Raw genomic sequence first — 25,380 nt, forward strand, 5'->3', positions numbered from 1 at the left:
TCTTCAGTTCTCTACCCATTATGAACATTTTATTTATAAAGTGCTGAATAATTATACATCTGCATGTTAATAGTTTTTCTTTTTCCACATGTTTTCTCAAACTGGGTCAGGAAAAAGCATCCTTGATCCTGTGAGATTACTGAAACCAAGAATCAAATATATAATAGAACATTTGTATGTTAATCTAATTCCATTAGAACTATAAAATTCTTATGGTTTGTTCAATATTTTTATTTCTAGAAGACAACAAAGTTCATTACCTAACAGAGAGAATCCAGAAATACCAAGACAAATATTTGCCACAACTTTTATTCAGCAACAAAAAACTGTCCTCAGAGAAAGTTTATGCTTTAAGAAAATTGTCTGATATGAGTACAAATTGTGTTCCTTCAAGAAAAGTGCCCTTCAAATATGACTTAAATGGAATGAATTTGGAAAATATTTTAATATCAATTGGTAGTAATAGAACTTCTTCAAGAAAAAAGCCTCATGTATCAAATGTATATGAGAAATTACTTGATATTAAGCAGGCGAAACCTCATACTGAAGAGATTTCTTATCAAAATAATCAATATGAGAAAGCCCTGAGTCATAAGAATGGTATAATTCAGCACTTAAATACTCAGTCTTCAGAGAAGATTTCAAAATATGGTGGTGGAAAGTCCATAGGAAAAAAGACCACAATAATTCCACACAGGGAAATTGACACAAGAGAAAAACTCTGTGAATATAATGGACATGGAGAAACCTGTGAGAAATTAACTCTTTTGAAATGTTATGGGGTCCACATGGAAATAAAACAATATGAAAGCAATCAAGTTGAAAATAATTTCAAAAGGGTGTCACATTTCACTCAAGTTCAGAAAAAACAGAGACATCAGGATCTCTTCAAATGTAGTGAGTGTGAGAAAACATTCAACTACAAGTCAAACCTCATAGTGCATCAGAGAACACACACAGGAGAGAAACCCCTTGAGTTTAATTTATATAGGAAAACAAGTCACAAATCAGCTGTCACGGATTATCAGTTAACATATATGGAGGAGAAACTTTATAAATGTCATGAATGTGGGAAGTCCTTTTGCAGGAAATCCTCTCTCACTCGACATGAGGGAATGTATAAAGGGGGGAAACCCCATGAGTGTAATGCATGTGGAAAAACTTTCTGTAAGAAGTCAGCCTTCACTCAACATCAGAAAACTCATGCAGGAGAGAAACACTTCCAATGTAATGAACGCAGTAAGACTTTCCATCGGCAGTCAGGCATTAAGGTACTTAAGAGAATCCACACAGGAGAGAAACGCTTCCAATGTAATGAATGTGGCAAAACTTTCCATTGGCAGTCAGATGTTAAGCTACATCAGAGAATTCACACAGGAGAGAAACCCTTTCAGTGTAGTAAGTGTGACAAAACTTTCTATCGACAGGCAGATGTTAATGCACATCAGAGAATTCACACAGGAGAGAAGCGCTATCAGTGTAATGAATGTGGTAAAACTTTCTATTGGCAGTCAGATGTTCATGCACATCAAAGAACTCACACAGGAGAGAAACCCTTTCAATGTAATGAATGTGGTAAATCTTTTCATCGGCAGTCGGATGTTAATGTTCATCAGAGAACTCACACAGGAGAGAAACGCTTTCAGTGTAAGGAATGTGGTAAAACTTTCTATCGGCAGTCAGATGTTAATGCACATCAGAGGATTCACACGGGACAGAAACCCTTTCAGTGTAAGGAATGTGGTAAAACTTTCTATCGGCAGGCAGACGTTAATGTGCATCAGAGAACTCACACAGGAGAGAAACGCTTTCAATGCAAGGAATGTGGTAAAACTTTCTTTCGGCAGTCAGAAGTTAATGTACATCAGAGGACTCACACAGGAGAGAAGCCCTTTCAGTGTATTGAGTGTGGTAAAACTTTTTATCGGCAGTCAGATGTTAATGCACATCAGAGAATTCACACAGGAGAGAAACCTTATAAATGTAATCAATGTGGGAAGTCCTTTTATGAGAAGTCATCCCTCACCCGACATGAGAGAACTCACACAGGGGAAAAGCCCTATGAATGTAATGAATGTAGGAGAACCTTCTGCCAGAAGTCAGCCCTCACTCAACATCGGAGAACTCACACAGGAGATAGACCCTTTCAATGCAATGTATGCGGTAAAACTTACCGTCATCTGTCAGCCATCAATGTACATCAGAGAACTCACACAGGAGTGAAACCCTTCCAGTGTAATGACTGTGAGAAATCTTTTCTTACAAAGTCGACTCTTACTAATCATCAGAGAACTCATACAGGGGAAAAACCCTTTGAGTGTAATGAATGTGGGAAGAGTTTCCGTCATAAATCTACCCTCACTACCCATCTGAGAATTCACTCAGGAGAGAAGCCTTATAAATGCTGTGAATGTGGAAAAACTTTCGGCCGGAAATCAGCCCTTAGGAATCATCAAGGAATTCACACAGGGTAGAAACCCTATAGCAGAAAAACTTGCTATATTTTTCACAATACTCATTTCTCTTTCTTTGTAGTTAACACAACTTGTCAAGATTTTCTAGCCTTCTTTCCATTCATGTAAAGCCATATGACCTCTGAATCAGAGTATGAGCACACATTCCAACCCTATAGAAGACCTCATTTGGGATTTTTCCTATTTCCATTTTACTTTCCTTATTCAAGGGTAATGGAGATCACCCTCAGGGTAACTTGGGAGCTAGTTATTAGAGATTACAGAATCACAAGGTGGAAGAAATCAGGGTTCTGTGCAGAGTTCTGCCTTCTCTAACATCACTTGTAAGTCTTGTCATGAACCAGAAAGAAATTTCAGTTTTGTTTGGCCATTTATGTATAGGACTTTTTATTGTCATAGTATATGCTAGTCATCTCTTATCTCATATATCTTATGAATGTAATGAAGGTATGAGAAATGCTCTATGTCAGAGAATTCATTAGGGGGGAAACTGTTCTCATTATCCTACATTTTAATAAACTTCCATCAACAAGTCAAACATTTTGTAAATCAGAAATCTACAAATGAAAACCCCCCAAAATGAAATGAATGTAGGAAATTTTTCACAAAGAAGCTACATCTGATTAGTCATCAGATTATTGAGAGTAGAATAAAATCTAATAACTTGGAAAACATTTCAAGATTTCTTTATTGGAGCATATATAACAAAAAATTATCAGTTTAGGAAGTGAAGAAAGCCTCCTCATCTAGAAATAATCTTATACTAGAAGCAGTGTTTTGGATGCAGCAGTAAATAGCTTCTTAATAATCTAACACGAAATATTTATCTGGCCATTATGCTCAACAAAGGATATGTAGTTTTCAGAAGGCACAAATGAGTTGAGTCATCAAAGTAACAGCACTAAGTGTCACATAGTGACATTCACTATGTGAATAATCATAGCCTCTGAGCTTTGTCAGATTTATACATATGAGTGTACTCTATAACTGCTACTTTCTGAATGCTTGATTTTTGTTTTGGACTCCAAAATAGTTGGAGCAGGAACAATGCACCTTTACCTAAATAACTTTTGTAACATACACAACAATTTCTGACACTAAATACTCTTGTTGCTCCATCATATACTTAGGCCACAATAGATATTTTTAAAAGAAACCTTGAACGCATGAAATGCTATGTATCATATGTGTTTTCTACTTTTTGGTGGCATATGTAAATCCGTATAGACATTGTTAACCAACTATTCTTTTAGTAAATGAGCCCAATAATGACTAATCAAGATTTACTTGAAGTATGCAATGATTCAGCAAACCATTGTTTATAGTACACATCTGAATTTTCAAAATTGGTTTTGAACAGTAGTACTTATTATACTGTACAGATTGAAAACAGGGCCCATTGAAGACATTTTCCCCATTTTATATTTGTGCTATGTCCAAACTATATGCTTATGTAGGTTTTAAGTGTGAAGTGCAGATTTTATGTGAGCAAAAAACTATCTACATTTGTATTTAGTGTGGTAGAATGCCACATTTTTCCTTCTACAATTATACACTTTTTTTCAAACAGGTTGTTCTATGTCTTTCACTTATTTGAGTGTTCTGTGTTGTGGTTTAATCTTTTTGCCTCAATTTCCTCATCTGCAAAATGGAGATAATATTGTCTACCTCATAGATACTGAATAGTTTGGATCAGAGTTTTCTGTTATTAGAACTAAAAGCATTTATGTTCATAACTCGAACATTAGAAATAAAAAGTTTGTCATTAAGAAAAAAAAAGATTTGGGGATCCCTGGGTGGCTCAGCGGTTTGGCGCCTGCCTTTGGCCCAGGGAGCAATCCTGGAGACCCGGAATCGAATCCCACGTCGGGCTCCCGGTGCATGGAGCCTGCTTCTCCCTCTGCCTATGTCTCTGCCTCTCTCTCTCTCTCTGTGTGACTATCATAAATAAATAAAAATAAAAATAAAAAAAGATTTGTCAACCCATAGTATAAAATGTATTTCTGCTTCTTGAGTTGATATAAGAAGATTCTTATTAGAACTCACTATTTTGTGTTTAAAACATGAAACACGTATTTAAAGTAAATGGAATAATCTATTGATCTCTTTCTGTTGATAGTTAAATATGTAAACTAAAGATCCAACTTTGATTTTTTTTTCCCAAATGAGCAGACAACTGTCTTTCAATTTTGATTATTTCACCCCTATTTCACTGATTTCAAACCACAGTTATATTGTATACAGAGTTATCTTTTGATGTGGCTGTTAAGTCTCTAGGCCTTACATTCCTTTCCTCATTATTCTACTGCTGGTGCACAATCCAGTTGGGCCAACTATAGGACACCACCCTCCTTCCCCACACTGATTTTACTGCTGTTCATTCTGCTTTTCGCCACTATGTATAAACTCCGTGAATTTCAGTGATTCCAGTAACATTTTGTCATATCTCACTTTGTGCCTTATCCTGAACACTATTGCTTTACTAAAACCAGCATAATGGTTTTGAATTATGTCCATGTTTATACATGTAGCTCTTGTTATTTTTAGCATCTTCTACTCTGTTCTATTAAAACAAGTTAATTCTGTTGAAAGGCATCTTGTTTCTAATTTTTCATGATTACAAACATTACCATTTTGGAGAATGTGTATTTATTTTATGCAGAGTAGGGCTGAATCTTCAACCCACAGTGAGAAAAACATTTTAGTGACTCCCTATAAATACAAACATTTGTTGATTCAATCAGCATTTGTTAGTTACTTATTAAATAGAAGGCAATGTACAACAGTGGAACATAAGTTTTACTCTTCCTGAGATTAAATTCCACTGAAACATATCAGGATTGTCAGAAGACAGAAACCATAACAATGATTTGAACGCACACAATATGATACAAAGAATTGTTAAACTTGGTGCACAATTGTTCACAAAGGATCTGAAAGGGGAAAAGGGAGCAGAGAGAGATTGTGAAGATAGCAGGAATCTGAAAGTAAAACAAAAGTCAAATGTATTACTAAGATAGCAACTGCAGGAAGCAGCTACCAGTTCTAGGCTGGTCAAATGAAAGGAACAGGGGAGGCATCCCTCAGAGCTGAAGTGCAGCCCCCCAAAAGGAACCTATTCCATTGATGTGGGTATCTGAGTCCAGAGGAGAGACCTCATGGGATTGGGGCCCATTTTGGCCAGGGAGAGAGTGCTGGCTGCCTGGCACTGGATCTGATGGGGCATGATGAAGCTGGTGTACAAGTGTTAGAAAACTGAATTTAGCTGCTGCTCTCAGAAGGCCTATATGCCTGACTGGGTGAAGCAGCATTGCTAAGATGCTGACAGCACCAGAGGGATGGGAAGCCCACAGGAAACAAACGGGAAGAAGCATGTCCATTTGCCCTCCATCTTTGTGGTCCTCAAGTGTATGCTGTTGGCCAAGCATGACAGCTGGTAAAACATAAGTGTGATTACAATGGAGAACCTTGGCTGACCCAACCCAGTCAAGCAATTGAAGTTAACATAAATAATACTGACATTTGGTATTCAATAGTATTGAATTTGTGTACCATCTACTAGGATGCAATGAGAATACAGCCAAAAGTGCACAACCGGAATCTAAGCAGGAGGGAACCATCAAACAAACTCCTTTTGAGGTGCACTATTTGAATAAATGGCTTGTAATCTTCAAACATAACAAGTTCATGTAAGTCAGGAAAACTGAGAAAGTGTTCCAAGTTGAAAGAGACTGAAAGAAATGGGATATTGTAATGCATCATTCTGGATTAAATCATTTTGCTGTGAAAGAAGTGATTCAGAGAATGGGTGAAACACGAATGGGGTCTGAGGATTAGGTGGTAGATATTAGTGTTTCCTGATTTTGATGATTGGAATGTGATATATTCTGTTAACTAAAGCATATCAACAATATGCTCTCAATAATTTAGAGAATAAAAGGCTATTTGTACTATTGTTGCAAACTTTTTCTAAATTTAAAATTATTCCCAAAGAATAATGTATTTTGTCCTTGATAAATAAATTATGTAATCTTTATTTCTTTAACTTAGTTAATAGTGTTAAGCTATAAATTAAAATAGGAGGTTGGTCAAAAATTAAACTAGTTCTAAGATCTTCTCTAGAGGAAGCCCATGTATTCAGAGCAGAAGAGACAGACTCTGAGCTGATTACCATGGACCTATAACTCATGCCTGTCCTGTGTTCTTCTTCACACATGGGTCTTTGGTTACTTTCTTTGAAAAGTAAAGGAAGTTGGAGGATATTGACAGCTGTGACTGGTGCCCGTGTTTAGTCCTTAGTTATGGTCTCTGGGCTCAGGTATTTTGTTCCTGGGCTGGTACCAACCAATGTACTAGGAGAAAGAGTCATTATAAATGTCTGGTGGGGAGGACTGGGTGGCTGGGTTATCTTAGGTAGCCCCCTCTCTGTGCCCTCTGTATAATGACTAAACATATATTATCAAACATTACCTAAGTGTCAGGCCCTGTGCTAGAAATTGTCAAATTTAACTCTTACTAAGCCAGGAGAGTGTGAGTGAATGACTGAGTAATGACATTGAGAATGTGGATCAGGATCCCATGGAATGTAGGAGCTAAGGGTTGGAGCCTCCTAGCATCCTTAGTGTGACTAGAAACTGTAAACCCCATGTTGTCTAATTGTCCATCTTAGTTTATTCAGGCTGGATGACAAAGTCCATGGACTAGATGGTTTATAAACAACAGATATTCATTTCTGACACTTCTGGAGGCTGGGAAGTCTAAGATCTCAGTGCTGGCAGAATTTGTGTCTGCTGAGCCCCTGCTTCCTGGTTCATAGAAGCCTGTTTTGTCCCTGTGTCCTCACGTGACAGAAAGACATGGTGATGGATCTCTCTGGGGTTTCTTTTATATGGGCAATAATCCCATTCATGAGGGCTCCACTCTCATGATCTAATCATCCCCCAAAGCCCCACCTCCAAATATTATATTGGGATTAGTTTTCCACATGAGTTTTTTGGAGGGAACAGGTGGTATGGGACATAAACATTCAATCTATAGCATTATTTATTTTTTATTATTTTTATTTTATAAATAATACTGGAGTATGTTTTTTAAAATTACAGCTATTCCTTTCTTTTCCCTTCCTTTCCCAGCACAAGGAAAGCAGTCCCATTGCAGGTCAGTCACGGGAAGAGAGCTCCACGCAGAGGAACAGAATTGTACAACTGTTCATAGCACAGAGTCATGGGACACTGGGGAGTTGGCTGTTAAGGAGATTATAGATAGAGGAAATTTTTGGCATGGTTGGAGATTGATTACATTGAGGGAAAGATGAATGTATTGAAAATGAGAGCCAGGCAGCCTGGTGGCTCAGCGGCTTAGCGCCACCTTCAGCCTAGGGTGTGATCCTGGAATCCCGGGATTGAGTCCCCCGTCAGGCTTCCTGCGTGGAAGCCTGCTTCTCCCTCTGCCTGTGTCTGTTCCTCTCTCTGTATAGCTCATGAATAAATAAATAAAATCTTTTAAAAAAAGAAAATGAGAGCCACGCTTCTACCTGTTGAAAAGATTTACAAATATAGAAAGGCAGAAGACTGAACAGAACCCCAAGGTGTTGAATCAGAATTGGAGGTATTGGTAGGAATTGATCGTTTTTTAAAATATATATACATAGATGTATTTATAGGTGTGTGTGCATACTTATGTGTATAGACACATGCACGTGTATATGCAAATATACATGTGTATGTATACAAATGTACACACAAATGCATGTGTGTCTGTGGTATATGAATGTCCTCCATACCTGTATTTCCTAGCTCTTCATACTGAGATTGCTTAGAAGCAAATCCATCCCAGTAGCAATGAGCACTGGCTTCCAGAGTTTGGTTTCTAGATACTGTCTTCCACTTAAAGGAAGCAGAACTCCTTTGTAAATGCCTGATTCCAGACCTGTGCCTGGAAAAGCATATGAGCCTAGAATATCTTCCTGTGAGAGAAGGCAAGGAATGTCTCAAGGAATAATGGGCTTTCAATGTACCTTTGCTATGTACATAAAGTACATAAAAGCCATCTTGGAGACGCTCTTATTGGCCAAATCTGGAACAATCTGAGTGTAAAATTAATACAATGGAATATAACCTGTGGTATAAAATAGAAAGCCATGAATCCATATTGATATTGAAATAAGTAAGTGGGGAGAAGGAAAATATCCTTCTCTAGTAAGTGTATGAGGAATAGTGGAAATATAAAGCCAGTATTTGGTAACCATCATATGAATGATTCAGGTGAGATTATTAATAGATACTAAGATTGGTGAGTGGATGAGGAACAGATTATTGGCATAATATCAGAATATAGCTCCATGAATGATTACCAATTTCCATGGGGATAATGGTGATATTATGACAGAGAAACCTGGCAGACACCAAAATGACAAAATGATCAAGGCTAATGTCACCATGGCCAGCACTGTGTGGCCCCTGACCTGATACACTGATCCATCTTTTCTGTAGTCACTACCAAGAAAGCATGACCTAAGTCTGATAATGAAGAAACATATCCCTTGATGGGATCCAGGACCAGAAGGGGAAGACTTTCTTGGGACAGTATTTGAGATTGGAATGGGATTTGTGGATTTGACAGTAGTGTTCTGTCAAGGTCTATTTTCTGACTTGCTAATTGGATTGGTGGTTCTGTAAGAAAGTGTACTTGTTCAAGGAGAATACCTAGTGGAGTACTTAGGAATTGTGGTGTATTACATCTGCAGCTCTCTCATATACTCAGGAAAAGAACAATGATAATAAGGCAGTTGAGCAGACAGATATGAAACAAATGCAGTGAACTGTTAATAGTTGGTGAATCTAGGTATGGGGGATATGGGGATTTTTTTTTTCACTGTTGTTGCAACTTTCCTGAAGTTTGAAGTTATTTCAAAATAAATCATTAGTTTCTTTGAACCCAATTTGTACATTGGTAGTCTTCCTTGCTATAACCATTTCTGTTACTTCAGTGTATAGCCTTTAACATCTTCCTTTTCCCATATATTTAAAACCCACATATATGTACATAAAAAGAATATATAATAAGAGTGCCATCTTTATGACTGTTTTTGATATGCAAATGTTAAATAACATTCTATAAACATTCATGAAGTCTGATATTGTGAATGTTGAAGTAATACAATTTATGAATTATTATTAATTGTCTGGAATAACAAAATGTAAAACTGACTCCCAGATGAAACACGAATAGTGCCTCTGGTTGCCATGTGGTAATGATACTTTAACTAGTAAACCTAAAGGAGTTCTATAATTGTTGGTATCCTGTGACTGAACCCCACTCTTACACAGTGCATAGGAGGTTTTATGGGTGTTTTGATGATTTAGGCTTCTTTTAAATTACAAATTGAAATTGAAAATATTTCTTAAAATCTTTAGAAGTCATCTAAATGAAGGAAATTTAAAAACCATTATTAGGTGAACAATGCATCAAATCTGCAGATGCTATCCATTAACAGATGCTATATTAAGATATTAATTAATTACAATGGGAAAGATATTAACTTTACAGCAGAGGACCCTGGTGGACATAAGTTTAACAGAGTGGTTAACATGTCTCGTAATAAGACATAGCAAAATGAACGATGCTCTGAGAAGCACACATCTCTTATGTGGTATTCTTGTCCCAAACATGCATCATCCCAATCATGAGAAAACATCAGACAAACACATATTGGGGGACATTCTGCAAAATAACTGACCAGTATTCATCAAAGTGTTAAGGTTGTGAAAGATCAGGAAAGGCTGAGGAGCTATCCCTCCAGTCAATTATGCTTCCTGCCCAGGCTGTTAGCCACCTCCTGCAGCTCCAGCTAGTCCTCCCTTCTGAATCACAGTCATAGTCATTGATGGCTTCTGAGAATGGTGACATCCTGCAGGTTTTGCACACTTATTGGGAGATGAATAAAAATTCTCATCACATAAATGTAAGATAAGCTTGTTTTTTTTTGGGGGGGGTTCTATCTCTGCTCTTTAGCGACAGAGAGAGAGAAAGAGAGAGAACAAGCTCAGGTAAGAGAGTGTTGTCTTCCAGGTAGAATTCCTGTTCATTATGTCGGGACCTGAGTACCTGAGAAAAATTCACTTGACATGGGAGCTTTATCCAGGGTGCCAGATCTGACTCTCTAAGAATTCATAGTTCCCTAGAAACCCAGACTATATTTTATATAAACTCAAATACCACTGAGAACCCAGTAAGGTGGGACAGTGCAGGCATGTCCCAGAAACTTCAATTATGGTATGTTCTAAGGGCTCTGAAGAGATAGCAAGAGATCACAGAAAGATAATGTTCATGTAACAAGATCTAGTCCCATATTGTTCCCAGCTTGGAAGTGCTAAGTGAGCTGACAACTGGAAAGAGTACAGCGGTGCTATAGTCTATAATACATGGGGATTTTTTTTTTTTTAAGCTGGGTTTCTGAAAATTGGTCACTGTTGCCTCTAATATTGTTGGTCAGTTCTTCCTGGGTCCTGGGCGGTTCAGTTCCCTAATACATTTTATCATCTCCTCAGCTTCCTGTCTGGGCAGCTCTCTCTTTTCCATACTTGGCCCTGCAAACTTTAGCTGCTCTGGTAAATGCTATGTAGTGATGCCCTTTTATCTGTGAAGAAGGTAATTTCATCTGTATCAAGAACTTAACAAATTAGGCACAGGCTCATTTTATATGCCTTGTAATCTTTTTGGATGATCTAATGAATCATTGTGGTCTCAATCTTTAATACCATTCTGATAAAAACTTTGGAGTAGAATTTTGATGTTAACATGACACATAGAAAGTGAATCCCCCACCATTCTGCAAATTGTAACTTAGAGGAAGATACTTTGTATGAGATATATGAAATGTTGAGAAAATAAAAAATATATTAAGATACAATCCTCATAGATTAATGCCTTTGAAGAATGTATCCATCCTTTGCATTTTTTCCTATTGTGGTAGGCAGAAGAGTGTTTTATGCAGATGTACACATCCTAATCTCTAGAATCTGAAATATGTTACTTTACCTGGCAAAAGAGACTTTGCAGATATGTTTAAGATAAGTATCTTGAGATTGGGAGACTATCTTGAATTATCTGAGGGGGCCTTATATAATCACAAGGATCCTTATAAGGGAAAGAAAAAGGCAGGAGAATCAGAGTCAGAGAGATGGGACAATGTAGGCAGAGGTAGTGATGTGGGACAAACCAAGGACAGCCCCTAAGGGAAACTGGTAAAGGCAAAGAAGTGGATTCTCCCTCCTGTTGAACATCCAGGAGAAATGCAACCCTGCTGACAACTTGATTGTAGCCAAGTGAAATCCATTTGGGATGAGCACTGGGTGTTATTCTGTATGTTGGTAAATTGAACACCAATAAAAATATAAATTTATTATAAAAAAAAGAAATCCATTTGGGACTTCTAATAATGTAACATAATAAATTTGTGTTGCTTTAAACCACTGTAGTAATCTGTTATGGCAGCAAAAGGAAATTAAAACACCTATAAAAAAGAAGTTAATTTTGAAATATGTGGAGTATGATTTGCTTTATTTTTCATTTCTTTAAGATAAGCAGGTACATTTTTATTGAGATATAATTGACATATGACATAAGTTTAAGGTGTATAACACATTGATTTGATACATTTATACATTGTGATGTGATTACCACCATAGATTTAGCTAATACCTCTCGCATCACATAATTATTATTCCTTTTTTGTAGTGGAAACAATTAAGATACAGTCTCTTAGCAACTTGGAAGTTTATTACACAGGATTGTTGTCTGAAGTCACCATACTGTGCGTTAGATCTCCAGGACTTAAATATCTAGTAGTTGCTAAGTTTGTACCCTTAAACAACATCTCTCCTGTTCCCTAAAACCCTCAGTAACCATCAGTAAAGCCCTCAGTAACCATCATTCCCTAATCTGTTTTTGTGAGATCAGCTTTTTTAGATTCCATATATCAATGATATCATATAGTATTTGTCTTTCCCTTTCTTACTTACTTCACTCTTATAATGCCTTCAGGGTCCATTCATGTTGCAAATGGACAAGATTTCCTACTAAATCATGGCTGAATAATACTCTGTTGTGTGTGTGTGCGTATACATATAGCACACCTGCTTTATCCATTCATCTGTTGATGGACACTTAGGTTGTTTCCCTATCTTGCGTGTTGTGACTAATAATGCAATAAACATGGGAGTACATATATCTCTTCAGTGTCCTGTTTCATTTTCTTTGGGTATATACTCACTAATGGAATTGCTGGGTCATATGAGATTTGTTTTTCTAAATTTATAAAGACCCTCCATACTGTTATTTATAGTAGATATGCTGATATACATTCCAGTGTACAAGGGTTCCCTTTACTCTGCATTCTTGCCAGAGCATGTTATTTCTTGTATTTTTGTTATTAGCCATCCTAACTGGGATGAGGTAGTCTCTCATTTGGATTTCATTTGCATATCACTGATGATGAGTGATGTTGAGCATCTTTTTATGTACTTGGCCATGTAGATAATTACTTTGGAAAAATGCCTATTTAGCACCTCTGCTCATTTTTAGTTTTTAAGAAAGCTTTCATTCATTCATTCATTTATGTCAGAAAGAGAGAATGGGGTGGAGAGACAGAGGGAGAGAGAGAATCTCAAGCAGACTCCTTACTGAGCTTGGAGCCCAACATAGGGCTGGATCTCCTGACCCTAAGATTATGACCCTGAGATTATGAGCTGAGGTGAAATCAGAAGTCTGATGCTCAACCGACTGAGCTGCCCAGGCGGCTCACTTCTGCCTATTTTTAAATGAGATTTTCATTGTTTTTGAGTTATAAGAGTTCCTTATATATTTTTCTGATATATAGTTTGCAAATATTTTTCACCTATTTTGCTTTTCCATCTTTTTAAAGTTTCTTTTGCTGTGTAGCAAAACACCTTTTTAGTTTAATATACTCCCACTTGCTGATTGTTTTTCTTTGTTGCTGGGCTTTTGCTGCCATGTCCACACAATCGTTACCAAGACCATTGTCAAGGAGCTTCTTCCCTATGTTTTCTTCTAGGAGTTTTATGGTATCAGGTCTTAATGTTTAAGTCTTCAACCCAGTTTGAGTTAATTTTGAGTGGTATAAGACCGAGGCCCACTTTCATATTTCTGCCTGTAGCTATTTTCCCAGTACCATTTATTGAAAAGACTATCTTTTCCACATTGAGCATTTTTGTATTCTTTGTCAAATATTAGTTCACTATAAATGCATGAGTCTAGTTTTGGACTCTTAATTCTGTTCCATTAGTCTATCTGGCTACTTTTATGTCAATACCATACCATTTTAATTACTACAGCTTTGTGGTATAGTGTGAAATCAGGAAGTGTGATGCCTGCAGCTTGGTTCATTCTCATGATTGGTTTGACTATTCACGGTCTTTATGGTTCCATATACATTTTATTTTATTTCTTATTTTGTGAAAAATGCCATTAAAATTTTGATAGGATTGCATTGAATATATAAGTGGCTTTGGACAGTATTTAAAATTAAGGTGTAATTGACATGAAACACTGTGTAAGATTAGGTTTACAACATAATGATTTAGCACATATATATATTGTAAAATGATTATCATAATAAGCATAGTTAACATCCATTATCACAAAACGTTACAGGTTTTTTTCTTATGATGAGAAATTTTAAGATCTATCTTCACACCTTTCAAAATACAATCCAGGATTGTTAACTATAGTTACAATACCAAACGTTATATCCCCTGGCCTTTATTTCTCTTGTAACTGGTAATTTGTACTTTTTCATCTCCTTTGGTTACACTCACTCCCCATATCCTGGCTCTGGCAACCCCCAATCTGTACTATGATTTTGGTGGTGGTTGTTTTTTTAAAGATTCCACATGTGAGGTCATACAATATTTGTCTTTCACTGTGTGACTTATCTCATTTGCCATAATGCCCGCAAGGTGTCAGGTGTAACCCTATTGCAGATGGCAGGTTTTCCCTTTTTGTGGCTGAATCATATTCCTGTGTGTGTGTGTATGTGTGTGTGTGTGTGTTTATATTTTCTTTACCATTCATCTGTCCTAGGTGAGACCTCTCCAGGTTGTTATCCCAGCCAAGGCAAAAGACACTGGGACAGGTTTGGTGGCTGTTTTCGTTCTGCAGCTCTTACTGTGCTGCAGAAAATTAAGGCCATTCCACCTCAAGTTTAGTGTTAGCACAAGTACAGCCATCTCAGGCCCCTGTGAACAAGAGCTGAACTTTACCCTACTTCAGTTACAGGAAAAACCACAGAACGCCCTTGACAGAATGTCCCATGTTGGAATGAAAACAGAGCTTAAGACAGAACACCCTTGACAGAAAGTCCCGTACTGAAATGAAAACAGAGCTTAAGAAATTCCTCCACCCCTTCTGGAAATCCCCTAGACCAGCCCATAAAAACCCAGCTGTAACCCACCTCGGGGTCCAAGTCCCTGCTCTGCTGTGATGGGTATACTTGGACCCAAACTCGAGCTTGCTAATAAACCCTCGTGTGCTTTGCATCAGTGTCGGCTCCTTGGTGGTTTCTTGGATTTGCAATCTTGAGCCCAACACTTACTAGGTCTGCCTGCCTATTAGTAGGTACACAGGTAGAGGAGACACATTCTGGGTCTCTTGGCATATAGTGTTGGGTTCCACAACTCCCACCAACACATTTTTGTTTATGGATGGATGTCTAAGTAGTAGAGAAAAAGGAGGAACCAACATCTTACGCTGCCATCATGCTGATGTCACTCTCTGGCACATTTTTTTTAAAGTAATCTCTACACCCAGTATGGGGCTCAGATTCATGACCCTCTTATTCAGAATTGCATGCTCTATTAGCTGAACCAGCCTAGCACCTCTCTCTGGTATATATTTTTTTAAATGTGATGTCTTAAATATTCTTGTGTAAACCAAATTCTTAAAGTATTTTGTAACCAACCCCCATGTAAGTTAGTATACTTCTGCATAACCACTTTTTTTTTTTTTTTTTTAAGTAGGCTTCACACCCAGTGTGGAGCCCAACATGGGTCCTTAATTCATGACCCTGAGATCAAGACATGAACTGAGATCAAGAGTAGGGCACTTAACCTATTGAGCTGTAGGGGACTGCTGGCTGTTTTGTCCTCCAAACTACAGGAAGTTTGGAGGACAGTGTTAGAGGAGGAGCAAGTTCCTTCTTCCTGTTTGCAGGATGCTCTCTGTAACATTACTCCGGCAAGGGCCCTTCACTGTGGCCACTAGTAGTACATGACAGCTTATTTCTTTTTAAGTATTTTAAAAATTGAGATATAATTCACATTAAATTCATTCCTTTAAGAGAAAATTCAGTGGTTTAAAGTATATTCACAGCGTTGTGCAACCATCAGTGGTATCTGACCCCAGCAGTTCTCTAACTCTGTGGTTTCTACCAGCTCTCCCACATGTAGCCCTATTGATCCCTCTCTGACTACAGGGGTGGGACCCCCCCGCCCCCGCCCCCCAGGCCTTATCCCCGCCATGCCCTTAAGTCAGGCCTGCGGTAACTGGACAACACCCCCCCCCCCCCCCCCGAGGTCTGAGTGCTTTTGTAGAGAACACATTAAGGTACGCAAAAAAAATCAAAGAGGAAACAAGCATATACAAAAGTTTATTGAGATGCTTAGTGGAATGTTGTCAAAGAATGTGGACTCATTCTATGAAAGGGTGGCTCTCCATTTAGTCAAATAACTTTCATGTCACATGGGAAGGAATATGCTTATGTAAATGAATAAAGATCTATCTTTCTTCGACTGGGTCAATTTTCTGATTTATCTACAATGTTCGTTTATTGCTTTCATGATTTTTGAACTAGCTTTCTTGAGTCCGGCCTCACCCCTTGGCTTTTCATTTTCTCACAGAATCCCTGATGGTGTCAGATACTTTTTTTTTTTAATGTTCTTTTATTTTATTGATGGAATCTATTTCCCAGTATTTGAGAGTGGACTCAGCAGGCAGGTTCTGCACAGAGAACTCAGCTTGCGGGGAGTCGGTGGCGGGCCCCGAACTTTCCCCGCTGGGTGAGGCCCGGGACCCAGCTCTCGGCCAACCCCGCCCCGCCGGCGTCAGCCAGGAGAGGTAGCGGGGTCCTAGCGCCGACGGCCCAGCCTTCCCCGCTCTGCGCATGCCCGGTTCCTCCTGCCTTTGTTTGCTTCCGTCCCCCCCCCCGCCCCGCCGTTTTCCTCGGGTCTCGCGTGAGAGGTTTCTCTTGGGCCGCGGAGTCTCTGCGCTTTTCTAGGGCCGGTGCCTTGCGACGAGGGAGCGACAGGTGAGCCCGGGACGGTCGGACGAGTGCCCGCGAGCGCGCCGCGCTACCTGGGGGCCGCAGGTCCGGGGTAGGCGGTCGGTGCCCGAGGGCGTGGAGCAGGTCCGCGGACTCCCCCGACGGCCCGATAGGGACACCTCCACCAGGACCAGGGCTCAGGGGCCTCAGGTCACCACCCTACGCCGAGCGTGCAGCGCGCTTCCTGAGGCCGCGGCAGGAGCGCTTGTGCGCGTGCGCGGCGGGGTCCGCACCTCGTGCGAAGGCGACGGCGCTGCGGGGAGGGGGAGTGCGCGTGCGCGTGCGCGTGCGCGTGCGCGTGCGCGGCGGGGTCCGGGGCTCGGGGCTCGGGGCTCGGGGCTCGGGGCTCGGGGCTCGGGGCACACCTGTCCGGGCTGTTCTCAGTCGCCGTGCGCTCGGCGAGACCCAATTCCCTCGGCTCTCCCTCTCCCCTTCCTGGAGTCCGAGCTGCTCACCAGGCGTGCCCATCACTGCATCTTGCCGTGCGCTTGCCCTCGCATTCAGGATCTTCAAGAATTCTGTTGTCTCATTTAAAAGAAAAAAAAATTTCCCCCTCTTGAAGGTTAGTGACTTGTTCAGAATCACAGCACGTTAGCGGCGAAGAGGAAAAGTCGTGTCCTGGACTCACGAGAGAGAACTGCCTGCTTTTCCTTGCAAGGAAAAACAAATTAAAAAGATACTTTTGAGAAATGGCAACCAAGATATAGAAATTGAAACCCAGACCTTTCCTTCAAGCACTGCTTTTCACAGCTTTCTGTGAAATCCCTAACCAGAAGTTCAGGAAACCTGATAAACAAGATCAGTCGGGAGTAGCTTTACAACAGTTTTGGTGAAGAGTTAACGTTTCTTCACTGGGTATATATTTTGTTTAAACTAGTTTTTTTATTTAAAGATTTTTCCTGAGCTTCACGGGAAGTTTAAACTGTTAAATACTCAGGGAGCAAGCATATGCGTTTACCCAGCGAAAAATGTTTATGCCCAAGAGCATGGGAGTCATGTTAGGTGATCCTTGAACACCTGCCGCCCCTTCTGAAGGTCCGGGGTACTGACATTCTTCCCCTCTCGGATATGTGCAGTTTTATAGGGCACAAGGATTTAAGGAGCCCCCAGTCAGGCCAGGTCTTCCATGACCCCGTTCCTCTTCTTGTAACCCAACATATCTTGAGAGCTGCCTGCGTTTTTCAAGACAGCAGAAAATGAACAAATTCCAGGTAAGTTGTTCATTCCTCACTTTATTTCACGGTGGACTTTGTGAGATTTGTACGAGTCCATATGTTAAGATGGAAAATTAGTAATAGATAAAGATCTAACTTTACAGAAAATATGAAGTAACAGTTGAGTAGGAGGGCCAGGTTGTCTTGTATATAATACTGATCATTCTATCTCTGAGTTTCTAAGTTGGTCCAGAGATACATCTCTGATGTTTCTGATAATCCTGGGAAAAGGAAGACACTGTATTTTGGATATAGACTGTTTTTGTTTAAGACACAAAGACTTCTTGGAAGATGACTTTTAACATAGGGACACGTAGTGGATAATCTTCCAGTGACAGCCCTGAAATGAATGCCTAAAACTGTTCCTGATGGTGAGTAATAGAGTCCGAGAGCTAGTTCAGGTAGTTAATTTTATAATGCTCTTGTTTGATCCTAGTACAAAACCTGATACATTTAGAGGAATGAATGGCCTGCATGCCTGTTACAAAAACTCTCCTTAACGACTTTAGCCAGGTTGTGTATATGAGTTGCACAGCAGATGGTTCAGAGTTAGGTTCTCTGGTAAATGTGTCTGAGCTTTCCAGTCAGATTCATCCCACAGAGTTTTGTCTTCTTTCCCCTCTACTTTTTGACATCTCTCTGGGTAAAGGTCGCCAGTGTTTCAGTTGGAATTACTTTCCTTGGAGAACTGCTCCATTATTGACTATGCACCCAGCAAGTTGTCTTTGTCCTCTTCTGATACAACTCTTTTGAGGCTCCTTCTTGGAGTCTTCCTCATTGTGCCCTGTTGTTTCAGTTTCAGTTCTTTGTCTACTAGCTTTATCATTTTATCTCTACATGAACATTGAAAAACAAAACAATATTGTTAAACAATACTGTTCATTGTTTTGAGGACTTCTAAAAATATATCAGTTACCTTAATGTATATAATATAGCCATTTTTTTCTCCTAGTTCACCAATAATTTGAGATCTATCCATATGTAGCTTATCCCTTTTAAAGCTCTGTTTTTCCCACTGTATGGGTGCACTGTATTCTAAATACTATATTTTATTGGTGGACATTTTGGTAATTTCCACTTTGCATTAATGTAAACGCTGCTGTGAGTATCGTTGTTCTCTCTGCGTACATTCAAGTGTATCTCCAGACTCTGGGTCAGTGCTTCTCAAAGTTAGATTCTTTAGCCAAAAATGGCAGCGTCACCTCAAAACTCATCCGAAAAGCAGATTTTTATGCGCCCTTCCAAAACTACTAGAAGAGAAATTTGGGGGGCAAGGCCCAGCAATCCGTGTTTTTAATGAGGTGCCCATAGGATCCTGATACACATTAAGTTTAAGAATAACTGCTCTTAAAAAGAAAAAAAAAAGAATAACTGTTCTAGAGTCCAGTGATTAATATTTTTGAGGTATGGCATACGAAGATTTCTAATTTTTCTAGGTAAACTTACTCATTAGAAGACTACTTTTCTCTCTTCTCCCTAGATATAAAAATTATTTTTACACTAAAGACTGAAAAACTTCACTGTTTAATTTCCATTTTTATTGAGTTTGTGCAACTTTCATGAATTTTTGGCTTTTTAGGTTGTTTACTGAGTTTTGTAAGAATTCCCTGTGTATTTTAAATGGTAATCTTTTGTTTGAAATTGTTGTTAATTATCTTCTCTTCATATGTTTTGTCTTTTAATATAATAATATCTTTCCTGAAAGTTTTATATTGTAATGCAACCCTTTTGTGTCTTGTATTTTTTATTCTTGTTTTCCTGATCCCAGGAGCCTAATTTTGAAATTTTTCTATATTTTGTCTTTTTTTCTAGTAAGACTTTTCTGTAATATCTAATACCTTAATCCGGAATTTTTTAAATATAATGTGATGAAAGGATCTGATTTTATCTTTTTCCATCTATAAAAAATAAGGAGCACAATGAAAGGACTAACACAACACATGTGAGTTGGAATGCCTGCCATGTCTCTTCTCCATTATGCATGCTGCTGGCTTTGGACTGAGGTAGATTTTGTTATGTTCACAGAGTATCCTTTGAGTCTTATTTTATTGAAAATTAGAGTTTAATTTTTCCAAATGCTTTCTTAAATTTTATGGGAATGGTGATATAATTTTTCTTTTTAGGTCTCTTGAATTAACATTTCCACATTTCTTAATAACTAATCTTTGTGTTCTAAAACACGCCCCACTTGGTCAAAAGTGGTATTCTTTTAATGATCATCATAATTCTGTTTCAGTATTTTTTCCATAAACTTTACTACAGTATTCTTAATCATTTAAAAAATACTAAATTTGGGGATCCCTGGGTGGTGCAGTGGTTTAGCGCCTGCCTTTGGCCCAGGGCGCGATCCTGGAGACCCGGGATCGAGTCCCACGTCGGGCTCCCGGTACATGGAGCCTGTTTCTCCCTCTGCCTGTGTCTCTGCCTCCCTCTCTCTCTCTCTCTCTCTCTCTCTCTCTCTCTCTCTGTGTGTGACTATCATAAATAAATTAAAAAATTTAAAAAAATACTAAATTTGATTTCACTCATATGTGGGATTTAAGAAACAAAACAGATCAGTATATGGGAGTGGCATTTGGGGAGAGGGAACAAGCCATAAGAGACTCTTGAAGACAGAGAACAGAGGGTTGATAGAGGGAGGCAGGAGAGGAATGGGCTAGATGGGTGATAGGTATTAAGGAGGGCACTTAGGTATTGATGAGCACTGGGTATTGTATATAAGTGATGAATCACTGAACTCTACTCTTGAAACCAATATTGCACTGTAGGTTAACTAGAATTTAAATAAAAATTTGAAAAAAAAATTAAAATGTTTAATTTGTTCCATTTTGTTCCTAATAGTTTTTCTATTTTGGGGTGAATAATTTTTGACATAATATTTTATTCTTCATGGAACCAACTTTTGGTTTTATTGATATTCACTGTATTGTTTTTCCTTTTTTTTTTTTTTAATATTCATTTGAGAGAGAGTGCACATGCTTACATACGTGTGAGCACAGGGAGGGAGGCAAAGGAAGAGAATCTCAAGCAGACTCCATGCTGAGGGTGGAGCCTGATGTGGGACTCAGTCTCACAACCTTGAGATCGTGACCTGAGCTGAAATGCTTAACCAGTTGTGGTACCCAGGTTCCCCTTTACTATTATTTTTATTAGCTTCTGCTTTTACCTTTATTCCTTCCTTCAGCTATCTATGGTTATAGGCTGTGTTTTGTAACTTTTTTTTTGGAGATGAATTTACTGTATAAAGCTTTTTATTATGTCCATGTAAGGATATAATTTCTCTCTATTACTACTTTAGGTGCAAAATCTATCAATATGTAGTGCTTTTTTTTCTACACAGGTTTCAGTTTCCTTTCTGATGCCTTCTTCAATTGCTAAAGTAAAATGTATTTTATTTTTTAATAAATCCTATTTTTGTATGTATAGCAAGTGTATTAAAAAATCTATAAATCTTAAGTCTAGAGTTCAGTGAATTATTACATATCCAGCGCCCATGTGAAAACAAACACTGGCAGCACTTCTAAAGCCTCCCTCGTGCTCCTCTCACAATCCCTACCTGTTACCTCGCTGGTGATTCATTTGTGTATAATCTGTGGCTTTGTGGAGTTGAGTAGTGAAATAATGGAGAGAGGTCATCTGGCCCTCAAGGCCTAAAAATTTGCTGTCTGGCTCTTTACAAGGAAAATTTTCCAGATCCTTAGGTTAGTTTATTAAATTTGTTAATGTTGGTGTCATTTGTGTCCTATTTAAAATTAATTTTCCTTCTCTAAGGCCATGTATATAATCTCTCATGTTATTTTTAAAATGTGTATTGTTTTGGCTTTCTTTCACATTTATGCTTGTTTAAATGGACTTGATACTTACTTTTGTTGTTTAGAAATCTTTTTATCATTAGGGCATCACACCTTTTTCAGAGCAAGTATAATTTACAGAAATTATAGAAGGCAACTTTTTATCAAATGTCAATGTTTAGCAATGTTTTGTTTAGCTGAAATATTATTTCAGTTCTAAAAACCATTTCTAGTTGCAAAAAATAATCAAAAACCTTATTGGAGGGTGCCTGGTTGGTGCCTGACTTGGTTTGGGCTCAGGTCATGGTCTCCGGCTTGTAAGGTGGAGCCCGCATTGGGCTCGGCCCTCAGGGCAGTTTGCTTGCAATTTCCTCTCCCTCTTGTGTGCACTCTCTTCTTGAAATAAATAAGTAAATCTTACATACTCTGTATGTAACATACATACATACTTCTTGTGTAAAATTACAAGTATCAAGGGTATTATTTACTGGTTGACAATTGCCTTCTACAAAATATGAAACAAAATACATTTATTGGATTGTTCTTCAGGTGCAGCTGCCCCTTGGCATCCAAAATAAGGATTTCCCAAAAATAAAAGCTCCAAAGCAGTTCATGTAGTGCTTAATTTAGATCAGTGCTTTTTTTCTCATTATCACTTTTTCTCTCCCCCCCCACCCCCCTGCAGTTGCGCTATTTTATTAAAAACACTGAGTACCTCAGATTTATGCTTCAGAAAGACATCATTTGAGTAATTTCAATGACATACAGCTTTTCATGTAAAAAAAAGATGTTTTGTGGTCACAATTACTTCAAAAAATAATTATATTCAAATAAGCTGACATGTTGTGCTTTAGCAATTGTAGAGCCATTGATAAGTTAGGCAAATGTGAAATGCTAAAATATGTGAACAGCTGTTCTAAGTTTGGAGTGCTATAAAATTCCAGGTTGACTTTATTTCTTCAGGGAATGTCATAAGCCCATGTTATAGCATACAAAGTCATAAAGTAGAAATCCAAGGAAAGTAGTACCTTTTCTAAGTTACAAAAGTGTAGCAAATTAATACAGTACTCTTTAATACACTGAAATCCCTTTTTGTTGTTGGAGTCATGTATTACTTTAATGATAATTTTCACTCCAAAAATGTCATCTAAGTAACAAAGAAAACACTGTGGTTTTTAATAGTGGTTTATAGATGTACAGATTAATGTCTTTTAAAAGTATATACTTTTCTTTTTTTTAAAGATTTTTTTTTTTTTTTTTTTTTTTGAGAGAGAGGATGAGTGAGTGCTCACACAAGCAGGGGGCCAGACAGAGGGAGAAGGAGAAGCAGACTTTCTGCTGAGCAGGGACTCTGCCTCAAAGAAGCTCAATCCCAGGACCCTGAGATCATGACCCGAGCCAAAGGCAGATGCTGAACTGACTGAGTCACCCAGGCGCCCTCATAATTTCTCTTTTAAAGAGCATTCCCTCATGCAGGCTGTTGGTGTTTATCCTAGCAGGCTAATTGTGTGTATTTGAGTGGCTCTGCTTTGTTTTGGGGTCAGTCCAAAGCCAGGTAGAGTTCTAATGCATGAAAATCTTTAAAATTCTACCTTAAAGGAGATTTAATATACTAATACAATTTTCCAGGTATTTTTCAGAAATTGTTAAATTTTCACATAAGGGATCCCTGGGTGGCGCAGCGGTTTGGCGCCTGCCTTTGGCCCAGGGAGCGATCCTGGAGACCCAGGATCGAATCCCATGTCGGGCTCCCGGTGCATGGAGCCTGCTTCTCCCTCTGCCTGTGTCTCTGCCTCTCTCTCTCTCTCTGTGTGACTACCATAAATAAATAAAAATTAAAAAAAAAAATTTCACATAAATACTAGACTCATCACAAATTTAGGTGGTCGTTTCAGACAGTACTACCTTCGGATGATCCTTTTTATTTAGAAACCCTTCACCTCTTTGTTTTGATCAAAAGTCATATAGCTTCGCTTAGGTTATTAAAAAAAATTCTACCTAAAACATATTTTTGTGTTTTAAATAACAAATATACTGCAAGCTTGAGAGTTGGGGAGTGGGTGTTGTATACCAACTTTCATCATTATGTCTCTTACAAACCTGCTGCCACCATTGGTATCCTCATGCTCCCTCTTGCCAAAGCTGCCAAGTCGTCAGTCTTAGCATTTAATTTATGTATCACCCATTCCATTGCTTCTAGGCTTTTATTGACATTTGAAGTTATCGTACTTGCCCTCAGTCCATCAAGGTAACTCCTTTTACAGTGATTATGGCTTCTTGAGTCAGAATTTTTTTCTGGGTCCTGAAGGTATAGTATATGTACAAACTACTGAAGCCATATTTGTAAATGAAATATTAGTAGATTTAAGTTGTATCATTTTCTCTGCAGGATCAATTACAGAATGTCTTGCATATGTTTTAGTTCTTGCTGTACTGGTATGAGATTTCAAATGGAAGGCAGTCTCTACTCTGTTCTGAGAAGTCTTTAGTTGTGCTGCTTCCCAGAGTGGTCTGTATGTCTGTCCAGTACGTCAACTCCAACATTGAGTATTTCTGCATTGCAGCTGATGTAATAGTTTCTGATGGACAAAGATGCAGTCTGAAGTCCAGATCTTCATGGTGCTGACCACCTGCACAATGTTCCTGCTGTTCACTTTTTTCCTTTTTAAAAAAGGTTTATTTATTTGAGAGAGAGCTCGAGCTCTAGTGAGCACAGGGAGAGGCAGAGGGAGAAAGACTTTAGCATACTCCTCACTGAGCTCAGAGCCTGACGCAGGGCTTGATCTCACAATGAGATCATGACCTGAGCTAAACCCAAGAGTTGGATGCTCAACTGACTGTGCCACCTTGGTACCTCCTGATGTTCACTTTTATATGAAGTAGATAGGTTACTTTTTCCCCATACTGTTTATCTAAGAACCATTTTTGAAAAATGACTTTCCCCACTGTTTTGCAGTGTGATATATGTTGTAATAATGTATACACCTATGTCTGGGTTCTTTATGGAGTCAGTTCTGTTCCAATAGTTTGTCTCTTCTTAGGCCAGTGTCACATTTGATAAGTATATTTAGTAGTGTACATCTTTCCGCATTTTTTCAGTCTTCAACAGGATTTTGGCTCTCCTTGGCCCTTTGCATTCCCATACAAATATTGTTAGTATTCACAAAATAATGTGCTGGAACTTTACTTGGAGTTGAATTGAATTTATAAATAGATGTGGAGAAAGTTGCTCATTTTTTGATACTGAATCTACTATCTGTGAACATGGTATGTTTTCTACATTTATATAAGTCTTTAGTAATTTTAAGTTTTCTGTGGAGTTCTTGCATACCTATTTATTGTTAGAGTTATTGCTATGTATTTAGTGGTTTTTTTCTGTGTATCTTTAATTATACTTTCTAATTGCTGACCTGCTAGTTATATATTGCTATTGAACCCAACGATTTTTCTATATTAATTTACTACATCTAATAATTTATCTCTACTTTATTTTGATTTGTTACATATACATATATATAATCTGGGAATAGTGATGCTCTTATTTACTTTTCTCAATTTTTAAA

The 25,380-nt window shown here is 38.4% G+C and overlaps 2 protein-coding genes and 1 pseudogene across 2 annotated transcripts in view; 2 read left to right on the forward strand and 1 right to left on the reverse strand.

Annotated features, from left to right (window-relative positions):
* Positions 1-6,425, forward strand: part of LOC144312041 (uncharacterized) — a 42,921-nt gene extending 36,496 nt beyond the window's left edge. The window contains exon 3 of the mRNA XM_077894343.1: positions 241-6,425. Within this exon, the coding sequence (XP_077750469.1) occupies positions 369-2,474 (2,106 nt within the window). The 5' untranslated portion in view covers positions 241-368 and the 3' untranslated portion in view covers positions 2,475-6,425. The remainder of the gene's footprint in view (positions 1-240) is intronic.
* Positions 1-25,380, forward strand: part of LOC144312040 (uncharacterized) — a 100,307-nt gene that overhangs the window by 36,428 nt on the left and 38,499 nt on the right.
* On the reverse strand, positions 23,872-24,559 carry LOC144312054 (PRELI domain containing protein 3B pseudogene; annotated as a pseudogene).

Source organism: Canis aureus, chromosome 4 (assembly GCF_053574225.1).
Source record: "Canis aureus isolate CA01 chromosome 4, VMU_Caureus_v.1.0, whole genome shotgun sequence".
Classification (NCBI taxonomy): Eukaryota; Metazoa; Chordata; class Mammalia; order Carnivora; family Canidae; genus Canis; species Canis aureus.